Source organism: Ipomoea nil, unplaced genomic scaffold (genome assembly GCF_001879475.1).
Source record: "Ipomoea nil cultivar Tokyo-kokei standard unplaced genomic scaffold, Asagao_1.1 scaffold2480, whole genome shotgun sequence".
In the NCBI taxonomy this organism is placed as follows: domain Eukaryota; kingdom Viridiplantae; phylum Streptophyta; class Magnoliopsida; order Solanales; family Convolvulaceae; genus Ipomoea; species Ipomoea nil.
Window position 1 is genome coordinate 433,085 of NW_017618908.1, and position 16,875 is coordinate 449,959.

General features: G+C 38.2%; 2 protein-coding genes across 2 annotated transcripts; both read left to right on the forward strand.

Annotated features, from left to right (window-relative positions):
• The first annotated feature begins 10,254 nt into the window (after positions 1–10,254).
• Positions 10,255–16,875, forward strand: LOC109152615 (protein DETOXIFICATION 56-like). Its single transcript, XM_019300253.1, has 2 exons — positions 10,255–11,798; positions 16,784–16,875. Exon 1 carries the CDS (start codon positions 10,318–10,320, stop codon positions 11,788–11,790), a length of 1,473 nt encoding a protein of 490 aa, XP_019155798.1. The 5' UTR covers positions 10,255–10,317; the 3' UTR covers positions 11,791–11,798; positions 16,784–16,875.
• On the forward strand, positions 15,041–16,875 carry LOC109152616 (protein DETOXIFICATION 56-like). The gene is made up of 2 exons (XM_019300255.1): positions 15,041–15,916; positions 16,014–16,875. The coding sequence occupies exons 1-2, from the start codon at positions 15,202–15,204 to the stop codon at positions 16,757–16,759; spliced, it is 1,461 nt and encodes a 486-aa protein (XP_019155800.1). The 5' UTR covers positions 15,041–15,201; the 3' UTR covers positions 16,760–16,875.

Below are 16,875 nucleotides of genomic sequence, written 5' to 3' on the forward strand. Positions count from 1 at the left end.
ATATCCGTATATAACAAATCAAGTACATTTCGACTAGAATTGACTACTCTATCTAAAGGAAACCGTGATGATTTTCCCATATGACAGGCAGCGCATGATCCAAAGGACTCGGTTTTATTGCGAAGGACAGGACACACTTGCAAAACTTTATTGAGGACTTGACTGTGAGGATGGCCCAACCGACGATGCCACATCACTGGAGTAGTCCGGGCACTAAGAAACGTGAAATGAGACTGGGATAGCGGAAGCTTGTATAGTCCTCCCGAGGTGGGGCCTTTAAGTAGAATTTCCTGTGTTTTCGAATCCTTCACAACGAAACAGTGTTTATGAAATTCAAAGAAAACATCATTCTCATTAGTAAATCTTTGAACTGACAACAATGGAACTGACAAATTTGGGACATGCAATACATTTGACATATTTAATTGTTTAGACACGGAAGGAATAGATGCGGATCCAACATGTGAAATAAGCAAACCTGTGCCATTACCGACGCGCAGGACATCTCCACCACTATATTCATACGCATGGGAAAGCATAGACGCATCCGGTGTCGCGTGGGCCGATGCTCTGGTATCTGGAAACCATGAACCGGCAGCCGAGACCACATCATCGCCGGTGGCCGTCAAGTTCGCCTGGGGAGCCGGCTGTGTACTGTAACGTTTGTTACATGTAAGTGCTCCATGTCCATGTGCCCTGCAGATCTGGCAACGAATCTGCCCACCACCACGTCCGCCACCACGCCATTGGCCGCCGCGATTGCCCCGATTGCCGCGACCAGAATTGCCGCGCCTGCCACCTGAGCCGCCTCCGGATTGTAGACTGCCCTGCGCAACATACAGAGCTGCTGGCGTTCCAGGTGATATGTCATCAGCCGCGATGAATTCTTGAGCCATCAAGAAATCGGCAAGCTGGGGCAACGTCACTGGATTGCCGGAAACCGTAAGTGACGACGCCATACTCCGGAATTCGGGGCGGAGACCTCGGAAAACCCAGAGGTTTTGCTCATCCAAAGAGAGGGCTTCTACGAGGAGCTGCGCCTGGCCTATGTAATCCGCCGCCGTCATATTCCCTTGCCTTAGGGACTGAAATTGCCCGAGAAGGTTCAAGCATCGGGCACGGGAGCTGGAGCCGAGAGCGGTGGTTATGGAGTCCCAAACCTCTTTGGAGGTATTTCGACCGACAGCAAGATGTAGGACTTCGTCGGCCATGGAGGACACCAGCAACGAGAGAATTGACGCATCCTGACGAACCCAATTCTTGTATTCTGGATTCGGAATTTGTGTCGAGGCCACACCGGAGGATGAACCAGTGGGTGTCGGACTGGCCACAGTTGGAGTCGGGCAGGGCGTTTCTCCAGTGACGAATCCGAGTAGTTCTTGTCCCTTGAGAAACGGGACTAATTGGGTGCGCCAGAACAAAAAATTACGCGACGTGAGTTTGATAGACACAAAATGATGTGCCGAGGCCAAGGAGTTCGACGCGGTGGTCGAATTGGGGTTGGAGGTGGTGATGGTTCTTTTCGACGAGTTTGTCGACATTTTTGGGTGAGGGGAGAGAAAAGAGGAGGATCGAACGTAAGGCGTTACTGATAACAGATGAGAAGTATAATTCAAACTTGAATTAATCAGATAACAATTACATATTTAAAAGAGGTTTGAACAACGTAAACCTCTCCTAATTATCAGCTTTGACTAGACTATTAAACTAGTACTATACAAATACTAACATTATTAAAAGCTAATAATATAACATTATTGACAAAAATTAAATTTATTTATGAAAAATTCATAGGTAAATCACTTAAATCTATAGGCTTTTAATTTATCAATATGTGAGTAAATTATTAAAATTAGTAGATATTTAAGCAGTATTTCTATAGCTAAATAACCTAAATTCATATGTACTTGGCTATTTTCTTGTAGTGTCTCAACTCTTGTCTAGAATTGGGGAGGAAGCATCCATGTTTTTTTCTTCTTATAAATAATATGTATTTAAGGAACCATCTAAATTAAAATTGGAATATGGTGATGGGATATGATAGAATAGTAGCTACTAGCTAGCATTTGGAAGATGAGAGGATGAGAGGCTAATTAAGGAAGTGGGAGGGGGGGAGGATATATAGCATGCAGGTAGGAAAAAGGTGGGTAGGTACTAGGTAGCATATATATTACATACATAGCATGAAGTAGAGTTACTTTGTATAGTATTTGCCACAAATAACAATATATATTATGTATGTATATAAAAGAAAGAAAGAAAAAAAGAAAGAGGTGGATGGAGGATAGCGGTGTGCATGGGGTGTGGAGAAAGACGACGCGTGGGAGGCGCTGACACCCGGCACGGTCTCTTTTCTGCGTGTGGAGGTTTGGCATTGCGCAGCGGCCGCCTAGCGACCTAGCTAGCTGCGATATATATATATATATATATATTTATATATAGTATATGATTCGATCTCGTAGTAAGTTGTAAGTTGTAAGTAATGTTGTATATATCCACAGTAGTCCACTTGCTGCCTGCTTTCTCTCTCCCGCCCGCATGACTCTTATGGGTGAAAACCCATGTTTCAAAAGATGCTTTTTGTCGGCTCCCCCATCTCTCTCTCTCTCACCTCCCACATTACACCTATTTTGAGGATTAAATTCAGTCTTTATTGTTTCGTCATTAAAGTTTTATGAATGAGATAAATGGTGGCCGGGATATACTATATTTATAATGATAGCGTAAATAGATTTTAAGTATATAGATTTAGGTTTATATATATATATATATATATATATATATATATATATATGAGATACAATGTAGATATAGTGTTATTTGGTGATATAGTGTAAATATATTGTTACCTTAATTAAGTAGAGATTGGGAAGGGTCTGTCCACATAAGATTATAAAGATTGGTTGGTACAATAATATAAATCGTGAGAAACTAACATCTTTACACTAGGAGGGAGGTCCTAATTATACTTGATAGGGTATATCCCGGCGGACCTGAGTCCACAAGTAGTGTAGGTCCATACTCAACCTGATCCGACTTGAGGAGATCACCTGATCGACCGACCTGGGAGTTAAGCAGCTTAATGGCCTGGTGAGCGTCTGCTCTAAGCTTTTATGCTCAGTTCCGACCTGGATGATCCGCTTGAGACCCCGAGTCCATCTACTTAGCCCCAAAGTGGCTGAGTTGAACCTAAGCACAAACGCTTATGTGGAGCCCACTAGTCATTGGCTAATCAGATATCTTTCGACACATGGACATCTTTCCTTAGCCTCCGAGACCGAGTGCAGGGAAGACACGTGGCATACATGTCATTCTCCCGGCATGTGTCCCCTCCTATAATACCCCGCTAGTTGCTTGTAGGGGGATTTTTGACTCTCTCTTTAAAATACCTATCGGCTCATAAACGTCCGACCTTTGATCCCAGTTACCCGAGCCACTACATTCCTATAAATACCCCGCTAGTTGCTTGTAGTGGAACTTTTGGCTCTCTCTTTAAAATAACTATTAGCTCATGAACGTCCGACCTTCAGTCCCAATTGCCAAAGCCACTACTATACATTAAACCGCTTTAGCAACTCTACCCAAATATTCCTCACTTAATAAAAGATACGATTACGTATACCCGGATGGAATTTACCGCATCATTACTAAGTGACGACAAGCCAACATAATGATGACACATTGCTGACATAGTTGACGTGACATTCATTGATTAGGCACTCTAGTCGGTCGTGACACATAGGGGTGAGCATCAGTCAATTTACGTAACGGATAGTTATTTTTTAATCTTCATAATCGATTGAAATAGATCGATAATATAGATATATATAACTGATCACAAATTTAGATTTTGGTTATATCGGTTACCAAAAAATCGAATGTCATAACCCATCAAAAATATTTTATTATTAGGCAATGCATTGGACTTATTAGTGATGGGCCCCACACACACACGCACACGCGCGCACACACACACACACATATTATCAGTTATTCGTTGAAGGCGATTTTTAAACATCTATAACTGACTAATAATCAATTAATTGAATAACCGAACTTTTTAAAAATTATAACCATAAATCAAAATTTTCCATCAGTTCGACTATCGGTTACCGATTTCTTGGGTTTCTTTTTAAAATAATTATACTCACCCCTAGTGACACGTGTAAGCTACTTATGTGACGACGAAATTGACCCGTCCATTAACAATAATCTTAGTCTTGTGATATCAAGACCAGAAAGAAACCACAAGCATACAATATTCTAGTTACCAGGCAAGTAGAGATGCCCTATAACCCCATCACTTATTGATTCAAGAATAATTCGAGAACATGAGCAACTCCAACTATGTTGATCTAATTATTAACTTGATAATTGCAACATTACAAATTCGAGAACCTATTTAACTCTTATCCCTATTTTGATTAATATGAAATTTAATTACTATCAAATTTCAAATAAATGAGTCTTTTTAATTGAAGTTAAGATATGTGGCTCTCTCTCTCTCTCTCTTCATAAAGTACGTACATCAATTTTGAGTCTAAAATATAATGGTATGGAACTTTAATAAAACTAATAAAAATTAAACCTCAAATTGGCATGCATCATCACCATCCTTAAACTACCTGACTTAGATTCTTGCTTATCACATATTACCATCGAGCATGCATCATCAACATTCACAAGTCAATAATCCTAATACATTTGACTTAATTGGTATCAAAGGCCAATTGGTTTAATTAGCTCCTACTTAGAGTTTAATCCTAAATTAAAGGTACCACTATCCGGCATGAATATTGTCATTATTAGACAGCATGGCATGCATGATTGTACAGTTCACATTTTTGTTGAAAAAGACTGCAGACTTCTCAAAGAGCAATAGAGCATGCATATATGCTTGATCAAGGTGATATATACATATACATGTATAGGTCCATAAGAAGGTGAAAATCAATCTTAACCTATGAACTGTGAACTTGTGAAGAATTGCACCGCACTTACTATATGATTGCATTGTACCCGGATACGATTGCACAACAAAGTTCTCTGCAATGCAATAATGTAGTAGTTATGGTGCAATCCTTCACAAGTTCGTAGTTTGCCAGTTAAGATTGGTTCTCACCTGAGTAGAAATCATATATATATATATATATATATATATATATATATATATATATATATATATATATATATATACACACACATATAGGTTTAGTGAGTGAGTCACATGGAGAATTGAGGCATTCAAGAATGGTAGCCCCTCTTGATTTGATTTGAGGAGAGTTTCGAAATTTTCAACGGAATTGAATGCTAATCCCTCAATAATAATTATCTTAATCAACCCATCCTAATCATGTCATTTTCATCACACGAACTAATAGTCCATTGGCATAAACTTGGTGCAATCATCTACCATGGATGCTTACAATTATTAATAATGCCACCCCTCATATAATTACAATTAATCATATCACCTTCCAAATAGTCTTAATTTTTGTCTCAGCTCTAAAATAATTACAAAATACTTATAGAATTCACATCTCTTTAACTGTCTTTTTTTTTTTCAGTCGAAGTTTATAAATTCAACAAGAAAATATGCCGTCATGGGAGAGTAGAAAAATCTCTACAAGCCAGCATGAGAAATAAGAACAAATGAAATTAAAAATCATATTATCCCTAATTAACAATTAATACAAAATTAAATATCCCAAAAAAAAAAAAAAAGATGTTTAGTAAGCCATGGGTGGGTGGACCAGTTGGTAGGGGAATTGAGGAAAGAAAAAGGACAATAAGATAGTCAAAGTCACCCCATGTGAAAGGCATCTGTACTTGCCACAAAAGGTCCCTAAACCTGCCCAAACACCAGTGGAAGACCACATCTTAGGTCCTTAAATACTATATAATTATCCAATAATTAAACATTAAAAGAAAAGAAAAAAACACAACAATATTTTAGTATCCGAGAAAGGCGACAAAAATGAGGTATCCATGTGAGTAGTGAATATTATCTGTTTGGAACCTATGCAATCATCACTTGAGCTTACTTTAATTATGACTTTATGAGTTGTTAATTTTAATGCTGCTAATTTAATTATATAATTAAAATTGTGTCAACGCTGTCCCCTGCACTCTCCAAGGGCGGGGATGCCAGCTTTCTTGCCAGCCCAATTTCCCCTAAGGAAAATAATGGAAATTGTTGTTTGCATAGAGATGGATGAAAGGTAATAATGATATGTAATTAAGGTGGACCTAAATGTAACTATTATGTTCATCAATGACACTCATACAACGTCCTTAGAGTTCTTCGCCACTATTAATTAGTCAAAGTTTACCCATGACTTCTTAAGTTTTCAATGAAGTTCGAATCCTCACTCGGTAATACCTTGCCACTGAAATTAAGACTAAATGTTGATTGAACGACTACTTGAGCTATCGCAACTTTATATATATATATATATATATATAAGTTATTAGGCCATGAATCCTATGTTTTGTTTTGCAAATTATAATACAGGGCTAGAATGATTGTATGGACATTATTATGGATAAAGTACTAGGCTGACCCATTCAATGCTATATACAGTTAACTGACCCATCATCAGTTGTGGATCCATCAAAAGTTAAACAGAACAGGATAAAGAGTTCTACTTAAATGGGATTTATCTTCACATGGCCCAATTCATTAATCCAAGCCCAAATCATAAACTTTGGTTCTATACAAACTATTTTAAACTATGCATTTGAGGAAAATCTACACTTTTGTTCAACAGCTAATAATTGTGCAAATTAGTTAGCCACATATATTGACCATAGATATACCATACTTCATATCTTAGAAGATCCCTTATGGCCTCGGCCTCTTGACAAAAATGTGTTGGAGTGTCTTGACCACTATATTTATAATTGTCTTGTTTCTTTTTTTTTTTCTTTTTTTTTCTTGATATTGGAAAACGCTTCTTCTTCTTCTTCCTTTTTTGAGGCCGGGGGCCGGGGTGAAGAGCGTCAAAAGGGAAGGAAGAAACTCCCCAACAAAGGAATCAAGCGTGTAATCACTGCAAACCTCAAGACTCGGGGGTTTTGGACCATTTTATTAAAACAATGAAATGTTAGAAAAATTGAAAATATGTTTATTATCACTTCCTCGATGATAAATACTTCAAAGTATAATTTCACTGCTGATCTAAATAAGGGATATAAAGAAGGAAGACTAATGATGACCCTTTGAAGAAAAAAAAAAAGTAAAAAAGTTTTTTTTAATGAGAAATAATCATCTAAATTTATAATTTGGAAGTAATGATAAATTGTGTATATGAATGATTGGGGACAGAAATGATTGAATGATGAGCTAACAAAGGTTTTCTTGCTATCTCAATTCCACATTCCAATTCAGACTCCACTAGCTATAGATTGATTGAAGTTTGTGCTTAGTGCCTTCCCTTTCTTTTTTTCACAACATATATTTTATTATATTTCTTCTATTTTAAATTTATTTTTATGGCAACACTTTCTTGCACAAAAATTAAAGTTAAAGAAGTTTTACAGGAGATGTTTTAGCTTATTTTGTGGAATATTCCATGCACCCACTATTATTGAAACTAAAGAGAATAAATAGCTCTAAAAATGGGTGACTCGGTTGTTAAACATGATTTTTATACTAAAAGATTACGAGTTCGATTATTAAAGAATTTGTTATATAGAAGTAATATTGCCTTGAGAATACAATAATAAATATTAAATAGCTCATTTAATAATGTAAGTTTCCCAAGCAAATTAAAATGAATATTTGTAAAAATTGTATTAAAAAGAAACGAATCAAATATTGTTATATAAGAAAGTGAAATTAAATTAAATTAATAGACATTTTCAAAAAAAAATTAAATTAATAGACAGAATCGAGAAATGAATATATAACATCAAATTCTCTATATAATATAGGATTAATTTTTTATTAATTTAAAATTCAGGTCATGTTTATTCTATTTATTCATATTCCCATACAAATTACAAAGCATGCATTTTTTGTGGGGGTGCAAAATCCTATCTAATTATAAATATTCTGATATGATATTATCTAACAACCGGCCATTTTGTTCAATTCCTAAGTATCATTCTCGTACGTTCTCATGGAATGTTTGCCAACCCAATAGGGCAATATATAGACTATGTATTATTCTTATCCGATCCATGCATGATTCTTTCATCAATATTCTAGTTAGGCGTTTAAGTCATTAATTAATTAACTAATAATCATTAAGCAGCTAATGACATCTTCTAAGTTGTTTAATTTATATATCTAGAGAAAGTCCAGTATCGATAGAACTGTCGAAACGGATTGGCGGGACGAAAATCAACAAAGCATGGCGGGGGTGGCTAAACTTTTTTGTCTTGCATGTCTTAATTGATTGGACAAAATTTTAAAAAGAAAACCTAATTTCTTAGTGGACAATGATTTTTGGATAAAGCATTCCAGTGCATGTATTTTTTGTACTATAAATAACATAACTCCAATCCTCTTCTTCTCTCAAATTTTACTACTTATATAGGCATAATTTTTTTCTTGTTAAATATTTGTATTTGTACATTTATAGTTTAGTTTGATACCATGTGGAGTTATTTCGATCTGTATATATGTTTTTATATATATCACAATTAAAAATTTAAATTATAAGTAAAAATCAAATATATTTGTTTATAAATAATATCTCTTCAATTCACAGATGAAAGGTTTCCAACTTAATTAATAATTGGTACCATAGAATGATTGACATCTCCATCCATAAAGAAGGAGATCATCTTTCTGTGCCACCACCACAAATAATAAAGAACTGAACTTTCATATGAGCTTTTATTTTCCCAAGTATCACAATCTTCAACTTTTAAAATTGACTTCTGCATGATCTTCTATGTGATTTGCGAACTATCAATTATTATATAAGAGGAGAGTTTATCGTAAACTCTCGAATAATGATTACAGTAACCATATTTATTGTCAGTCCAAAAAATGGTCCGTCAAGCTTTTTGTGTGTGTATATATTATAGAATTTCTTAGGAAGTAAATTTTATTTATCTATACTATAAGTTTTCTTTCCTTAGGCATCTAGTTTTTTTAGGTAAAGAGGAATCTGCCGTCATTATCTGAGAGTATGCACTAGGTAAATTTCACTTATGTGTAATAGTTCGCAAATCACACAACAGAGATAAATAGCATGCAATATAAAATTCTATGCTAAAGGCTTAACTGAAAAGGTGTTGACAAGAATCCATTGTATCTAGTTTTGATATAGGATAATATAATTTTCAAAGTATGTTGATCTATGCCTAATTCATAACATTCGATCCGAATTTTAGATTAGAGAATCACTTTGATAAATCTACATGCCATTTGCCATTGAAAGACTGTGCTGGCACTATTTCCAGGATTGAATTTACAAAATTCATTTAAAGGGAAAAAGCACTTTTAGTTCGCAATTATTCAAAATTACAGGATTGTGGTGTAATCTTATTATACAAAACACTTGTAAGATAGATCATTAATTTTACAGGATTTTGGTAATTTTGGTCTTTCTATGAGCTGAGCAAAAACGTACGTAAGACAACTTTATGTTCAAATTGTTATTTGATTTTGTGCCCCACAAACAACTCAGTTGATTTTTGAGAGACAAATTATAGATAATGTGTTGTTTAGTAAATAGTTATTAGCTGATAGTTGATTGTGTCAGTGAGCTTGACTAGTTGATAGCATTATCTAATTGTAAGAAAATATTTGATAAATTAATTATTAATTGATAACTTATTACATGCAAAATTACTTTTCTAAAAAGCTGATTGTTTTGAATTTTAGCATTTTGGAATGCTGTCTTCCTTAGCTTGTCACAACGCACTATAAATTCACTATAAAAGTTATTTTAATTTATTCCCCAACTGGAATGCCCTCTTCCTTCATTGGCCGTTACAAAGACGCCACTCTTTCTGTGTAATACTCCTCGTAAGAAAACCTTTTACCTTCACGAAATTCATGCGCACTACATACCCCAACATCATCTGTAATTCTTAACTTGGAGGGTGTGGTTGAGTGAAAGGGACTCATCATTTGGTCAAAGATTTTTTATCCTTGATTTTAGAAATGAAGTAACCTTAAATCTTCAGGTCAACTGTCTCACTCAAAAAAGTGACTTACAATTTAAGCCATTAGTTACTGTGTGACGGTGAAAACCATGGATATACCAAAAAAAAAAAAAATCATCTGTAATTCCTCGTTTTGTCTCCTTTAATTTAGTACCAAACGGCATTACAATTTAGTTGCAGCAAAACGCAATAATGAATATTGCTTCGAGATTGGAAGAGGATCGTCCCGTTTCGCCAACAACCTTATCCTCGCCGAAAACATGGTCGGAAAGTTTGGTGAAACCCACGCTGTCGGAGCTGAAAGTGCAGCGCCCCATACTGCTGCCGTTGCTGCTCATGAACATCACGTGGTTCGCCAAGATAACCATCACGACGGTGTTTCTCGGCCGTCTGGGAGAGCTTTCCTTGAGCGGCGCCACCCTCGGCTTCACCTTCGCAAATGTCACCGGATTCTCGGTTCTCACCGGACTCAACTTCGCCCTGGAGCCGATTTGCGGCCAGGCGTTTGGCGCCAAGAATTTCCGCCTCCTCCACAAGACGCTTGTCATGGCGGCCTCTTTACTCCTCATTATCTCACTCCCCATCGCTCTCCTGTGGATCAATGTTGATAAGATTCTTCTCCGCTTTGGACAACAAGAAGATGTTTCGATTATGGCCAAGGAATATGTCGTGCATCTCCTCCCTGACTTAGTTATCACGTCGTTCTTGAGCCCTTTGAAGATATACTTGACTGCCCAGAACGTAACCGTCCCAATCATGGCGGCCACGGCTTTAGCAATCGGATTGCATGTGCCCTTAAACGTGTTTCTGTCAAAATCAATGGGAGTTCGAGGAGTTTCCATGGCGTTTTGGGTGACAGACTTGATGATTTTGGTGATGCTTTGTATATACGTTGTGATAAAAGAAAACATGAAAGGTGGGAAGTGGAAAGAGGGAGGGTGGTGGGAGCAAAGCGGCGGCGATTGGATCAGAATGGTTAAACTCGCCGGACCCTGCTGCCTCACAACTTGCCTGGAATGGTGGTGCTACGAGATCATAGTTCTTCTCGCCGGAAACCTCCCGGACGCGAAGGAGGCGCTGGGGGTTATCGCCATTGTTCTCAACTTCGATTACTTGTTGTGCTCTGTTATGCTGTCACTGGCCACCTGCGCCTCCGTGCGCGTCGCCAACGAGCTCGGCGCCAACTCCGCGGCTGCCGCGAGAGCCTCCGCGTATGTCTCGCTGGGTTTGGCGGCCGTCTCCGGCGTCCTCGGCGGCGCGGCCATGGCCGGCGCGAGAGGGTTCTGGGGAGCTCTGTTCACGCACGAGAAAGGGATCATCGTAGGAGTGAAAAGGACGATGCTAATAGTGGCGGTTATGGAGGTGATGAACTTCTCGGTGTTGGTTTCCGGTGGAATAGCCCGGGGAACGGCGAGGCCGTGGCTGGGAACATACGCCAGCGTCTGCGGATTCTACCTGCTGGCGCTGCCGCTGGGTGTGATTTTGGCTTTTAAGGTTCACCTCGGACTCGCCGGATTGCTGACAGGTTTGGCCGCCGGAGTTGCAGTTTGCTTGCTGATTCTGCTGGCGTTTATTGCTAGGATCAATTGGGAAGAAGAATCAAGAAAAGCACAAATTCTTGCATCTCGCGCCATTGACGAGGCTACCAACAATGATGATCAGTAGTGTTTTAGTATTTCGTCTCAATTGAAAACTTAATTGAAAGTTTAATCTTATGTGACATTGTTTGTCAGATTTGTCAATTTCAATGAAATCTCAACAATGGTAATTCACCAAGTTAAACAATTAATCAAATAAGTCAAAATTAATTGATAAGTTAACTGTTTATCAAAAAGGGTTATTGTGTATTGCGATACATGTTTGATATTGTTATAAAATATTCATCAATTGCTTGTTTAGAAGGGGTAGGTGAATTTAAATAGCAATATGTATAGTTAAATTATATTTTATTTATTAACATATATAATAATTTGATTAATTAAATTAGTTTGTAGGCATTTGAAGGAAATTTGTACTCTACCAATAAAATAAATGACATTCAAAACTTGCGGGTAAATATACTTTTTGGAAGAGTGCGTGTAATTTTTTTTTAGATTGAATATTATCTTTTATTTTAATTAATTAAGTATTATACGTTATTAATTGATATAATGTCATGTTGAACAATTATCTTGATTTCAATTTTATATGTGTTGATTCTTATTATTGTGTTGATAGAAAATATTGTGTTGATAGAAAATATTGTGTTGATAGTTAGTATTGTTTGTGTTAATATTATTAGGACTAATACTATAACTCTATATATTTGAGTCACATTATGACTCCTATCATAGTTTCCCTATGATTCCTACTTCCTATCCTAGTCTCTCTGATTTCTCTTGTATATATTACCTTCATCTGTACAGTTATTAGACAGTTCATTGAATACGGTTTTATACTGTTCTTATCTGGTATCAATTAGCTAGGGTTCATAATAATTGGGGTGCAAAATCCTATCTAATTATAAATATTCTGATAGATATTATTATCTAACAACCGGCCATTTTGTTCAATTCCTAAGTATCATTCTCGTAGGTTCTCATGGAATGTTTGCCAACCCAAAATAGGGCTATAGACTATGTATTATTCTTATCCATTCATGATTCTTTCATTAATATTCTAGTTAGGCCTTTAAGTCATTAACTAATTAATCACCTAAAGTTAATGTGCAACTGATCTGATGAACTTCTTTAGAATTGTTTATAATGTTCCCTAACGGTTAAATCCCCAACTTTAAAGGCTCTTCACGCCCCCAATTCGATTTGAATTGTTTATATATATCTAGAGGAAGTATAATATCGATAATAATAGGTGTACATATATTATTATTATGAGTTAATACCATCTGAGGTCCTCCGAATATAGTGATTTTTCCACGTTTAGTCCTAAACATTCAAATTGACCATTTTTAGTCCTTCGACTTTCAAATTTAACCATTCGTAGTCCAAGTTAACCACCCATGGTCCTTCAAGTTTCGAAATTTAACCAGTTGTGGTCCTCATGAAAGGACCATGGTTGGTTAAAATTTAATAGTCGAAGGACCATGTGTGGTTAACTTGGACCACGAATGGTTAAGTTTGAAAGTCGAAGGACCACGAATGGTTATGTTTGAAAGTCGAAGGACCACATATGGTCAACTTGATAGTTTAGGACTAAATATGGCAAAACCACTATACTCGGAGAACCTCAGATGGTATTTTGATTAATTAGATATTATTATACTTTCTCAACCTACTGAAACACAAAGAACCAATAACGCCTCCACTGAGGCTTGAACTTACAACCTTCCAAATGGAAGTCCAACCCGGATACCATTAGACCACATAGTCCTGGTCAAGTATATAATATATAATTGTACTCAATATTATTAATATCTCTTCAATTCACAGATGAAAGGTTTCCAACTTAATTAATAATTGGTACCATAGAATGATTGCCATCTCCATCATCCATAAAGAAGGAGATCATCTTTCTGTGCCACCACCACAAATAATAAAGAACCAAACTTTTATATGAGCTTTTATTTTTCCAAGTATCACAATTTTCAACTTTTAAAATTGGTCCGTCCAATCTCGTATGTGACTTGTGAACAATTCAATTATTATATAAGAGTAGAGTTTATTATGTGTATATTCTTAAATAGTGATTGCACAGACCGTTTCTCTTGTCAATTCAAAATATGGGCCGTCAAGTTTTGTTTTGTTTTTTTTAGCTTAAAAAAACTAAAATATAGTATAGAAATTCTTAGAAAGTAAATTTTATTTATCTATATTATAAGTTTTCTTTCCTTAGGCATCTAGTTTTTTTAGGTAATAAGAGGAATCCACAGACATGATGTGAGGGTATGTATCACTTATGTGTAATAGTTCGCAACCACACAACAGAGATAAATAGCACTAAAAAAATTCTATGCAAAGGTTTAACTGAAAAGGTGTTGACAAGAATTCATTGTGATAGGGATTTTTCCCAACCATACCGGAACGTATAAATGATTGGTACCATGGATATCCACAAGAAGTCAAGAATCCATTGTGGTAGGGATTACTCTCAACGATACTGGAGCGTATAAATTATTGGTATCAGGGCTATCCATGTATCGAGTGGAGCCGTACCCAAACCTATCTACACGATGACCCGACCTAGATTGCGAGTTGAGCATGGTTTTTGCCGCCAGTGAGGCCTGATCCTCATTACTTCACCCCCGACCATATTAGGTCGGGGTCGACCGCCCGACCTATGGTACTTGGAGCTTTAAGCCCAGTTCTTTGAGTCGAATCTAATAGCGGTGGGCCCGAGAGAGTCAAGAATCTTAAAGCATGTGGAGGGACTAGCAAAGTCTCTGACCTTCTCCTGTGCATGCGCTCCATGTGCCACGCATGCCAAGAGGCCGGCATATGCCTATCACGCCTCCTATAAATTAAATACCACATTAAATACGAAGATGGTGAACTTTTGGACAACTCTAACCTTATCAAGCTTGGAAACCCTTAACCTTACGTCATTAACTAAGCAGCTTATTAAACTCTTAGGTCCAACAATCATGTACGTGCTTGTGAAAATCACCGTATTTACCACATCACATTCTATCTAGTTTGATCATAGGATAATATAATTTTCAAGTATGTTGAACTATGCCTAATTCATAACATTCGATTCGAATTTTAGATTAGAGAATCACTTTGATAAATCTAGCTACATGCCATTTGCCATTGAAAGGAGTGTGATGGCACTGTTTCTACTTTCTAGGATTGAATTTACAAATTCATTTAGCTTAATTGCATTATTGTCACAACGCACTATAAATTCACTATCAAACTTATTTTAATTTATTCCCCAACTGGAAACGGAATGCCCTCTTCCTTCATTGGCCGTTACAAAGTAAGCCGCCACTCTTTCTGTGCAATCCTCGCAAGGAAATTCACGAAATTCATGCCCACTACATACTACATAGGACATACCCCAACCTCATCTTCCTCGTTTTGTCTCCTTTTAATTTAGTACCAAACGACATTACAATTTAGTTGCAACACCGCAATAATGAATATTGCTTCGAGATTGGAAGAGAACTCGCCAACAACCTTATCCTCGCCGAAAACATGGTCGGAAAGTTTGGTGAAATCCACGCTGTCGGAGCTGAAAGTGCAGCGCCCGATACTGCTGCCGTTGCTGCTCATGAACTTCACGTGGTTCGCCAAGCTAACCATCACGACGGCGTTTCTCGGCCGTCTCGGAGAGCTTTCCCTGAGCGGCGCCACCCTCGGCTTCACCTTCGCAAATGTCACCGGATTTTCCGTCCTCAACGGCCTCTCCTACGCCGTGGAGCCGATTTGCGGCCAGGCGTTTGGCGCCAAGAATTTCCGCCTCCTCCACAAGACGCTTCTCATGGCGGCCACTTTGCTCCTCTTTATCTCCCTCCCCATCGCTCTCCTGTGGCTCAATGTCGACAAGATTCTTCTCCACTTCGGACAAGAACACGATGTTTCGATTGTGGCCAAGGAATATGTCGTGTATCTCCTCCCTGACTTAGTTATCACGTCGTTCTTGTGCCCTTTGAAGATATATTTAACTGCCCAGAACGTAACCGTCCCGATCATGGCGGCCACGGCTTTAGCCGTCGGATTGCATGTGCCCTTAAACGTGTTTCTGTCAAAATCAATGGGAATTCGAGGTGTTTCCATGGCGTTTTGGGTTACAGATTTCATGATTTTGGCGATGCTTTGTATATACGTTGTGATACAAGAAAACAGGAAAGGTGGGAAGTGGGAACTATTTCTTTATTTCTTTATTTATCAGTTCTATTTATAGATTAGCTTAGTTGTAATTTTCTGCTAATTTTACTATTTTTACAGGCTTTCATAACCTTACAGGGTGGTGGGAGCAAAGCGGCGGCGATTGGGTCAGCCTGCTTAAACTCGCCGGACCCTGCTGCCTCACGACTTGCCTGGAATGGTGGTGCTACGAGATCTTAGTGCTTCTCACCGGAAACCTCCCGGACGCGAAGGAGGCGCTGGGGGTTATCGCCATTGTTCTCAACTTTGATTACTTGTTGTTCTCTGTTATGCAGTCACTCTCCACCTGCGCGTCCGTGCGCGTCGCCAACGAGCTCGGCGCCGACGCCGCCGCGCCGGCGAAGATCTCCGCGTGTGTCTCGCTGGGTTTGGCGGCCGTCTCCGGCGTCCTCGGCGGCGCGGCCATGGCCGGTGCGAGGGGGTTCTGGGGAGCTCTGTTCACGCGGGAGAAAGGGATCATCGTGGGAGTGAAAAAGATGATGCTGATAGTGGCGGTTATGGAGGTGGTGAATTTTCCGGTGGTGGTTTCCGGGGGAATTGTCCGGGGAACGGCGAGGCCGTGGCTGGGAACATACGCCAGCGTCTGCGGATTCTACCTGCTGGCGCTGCCGCTGGGTGTGATTTTGGCTTTTAAGGTTCACCTCGGACTCGCCGGATTGCTGACGGGTTTCGTCGCCGGAGTTACAGTTTGCTTGGTGGTTCTGGTGACGTTTATCGCTAGGATCAATTGGGAAGAAGAATCAAGAAAAGCACAAATTCTTGCATCTTGCGCCATTGACGAGGCTACCAACAATGATGATCAATAGAGTTTTAGTATTTGGTCTCAATTAAAAATTTAATCTTTATTTTAATTAAAAGTTTAATCTTATGTTTAATTGACATTGTTTGTCAGATTTGTCAATTTCAATGAAATCTCAACAAT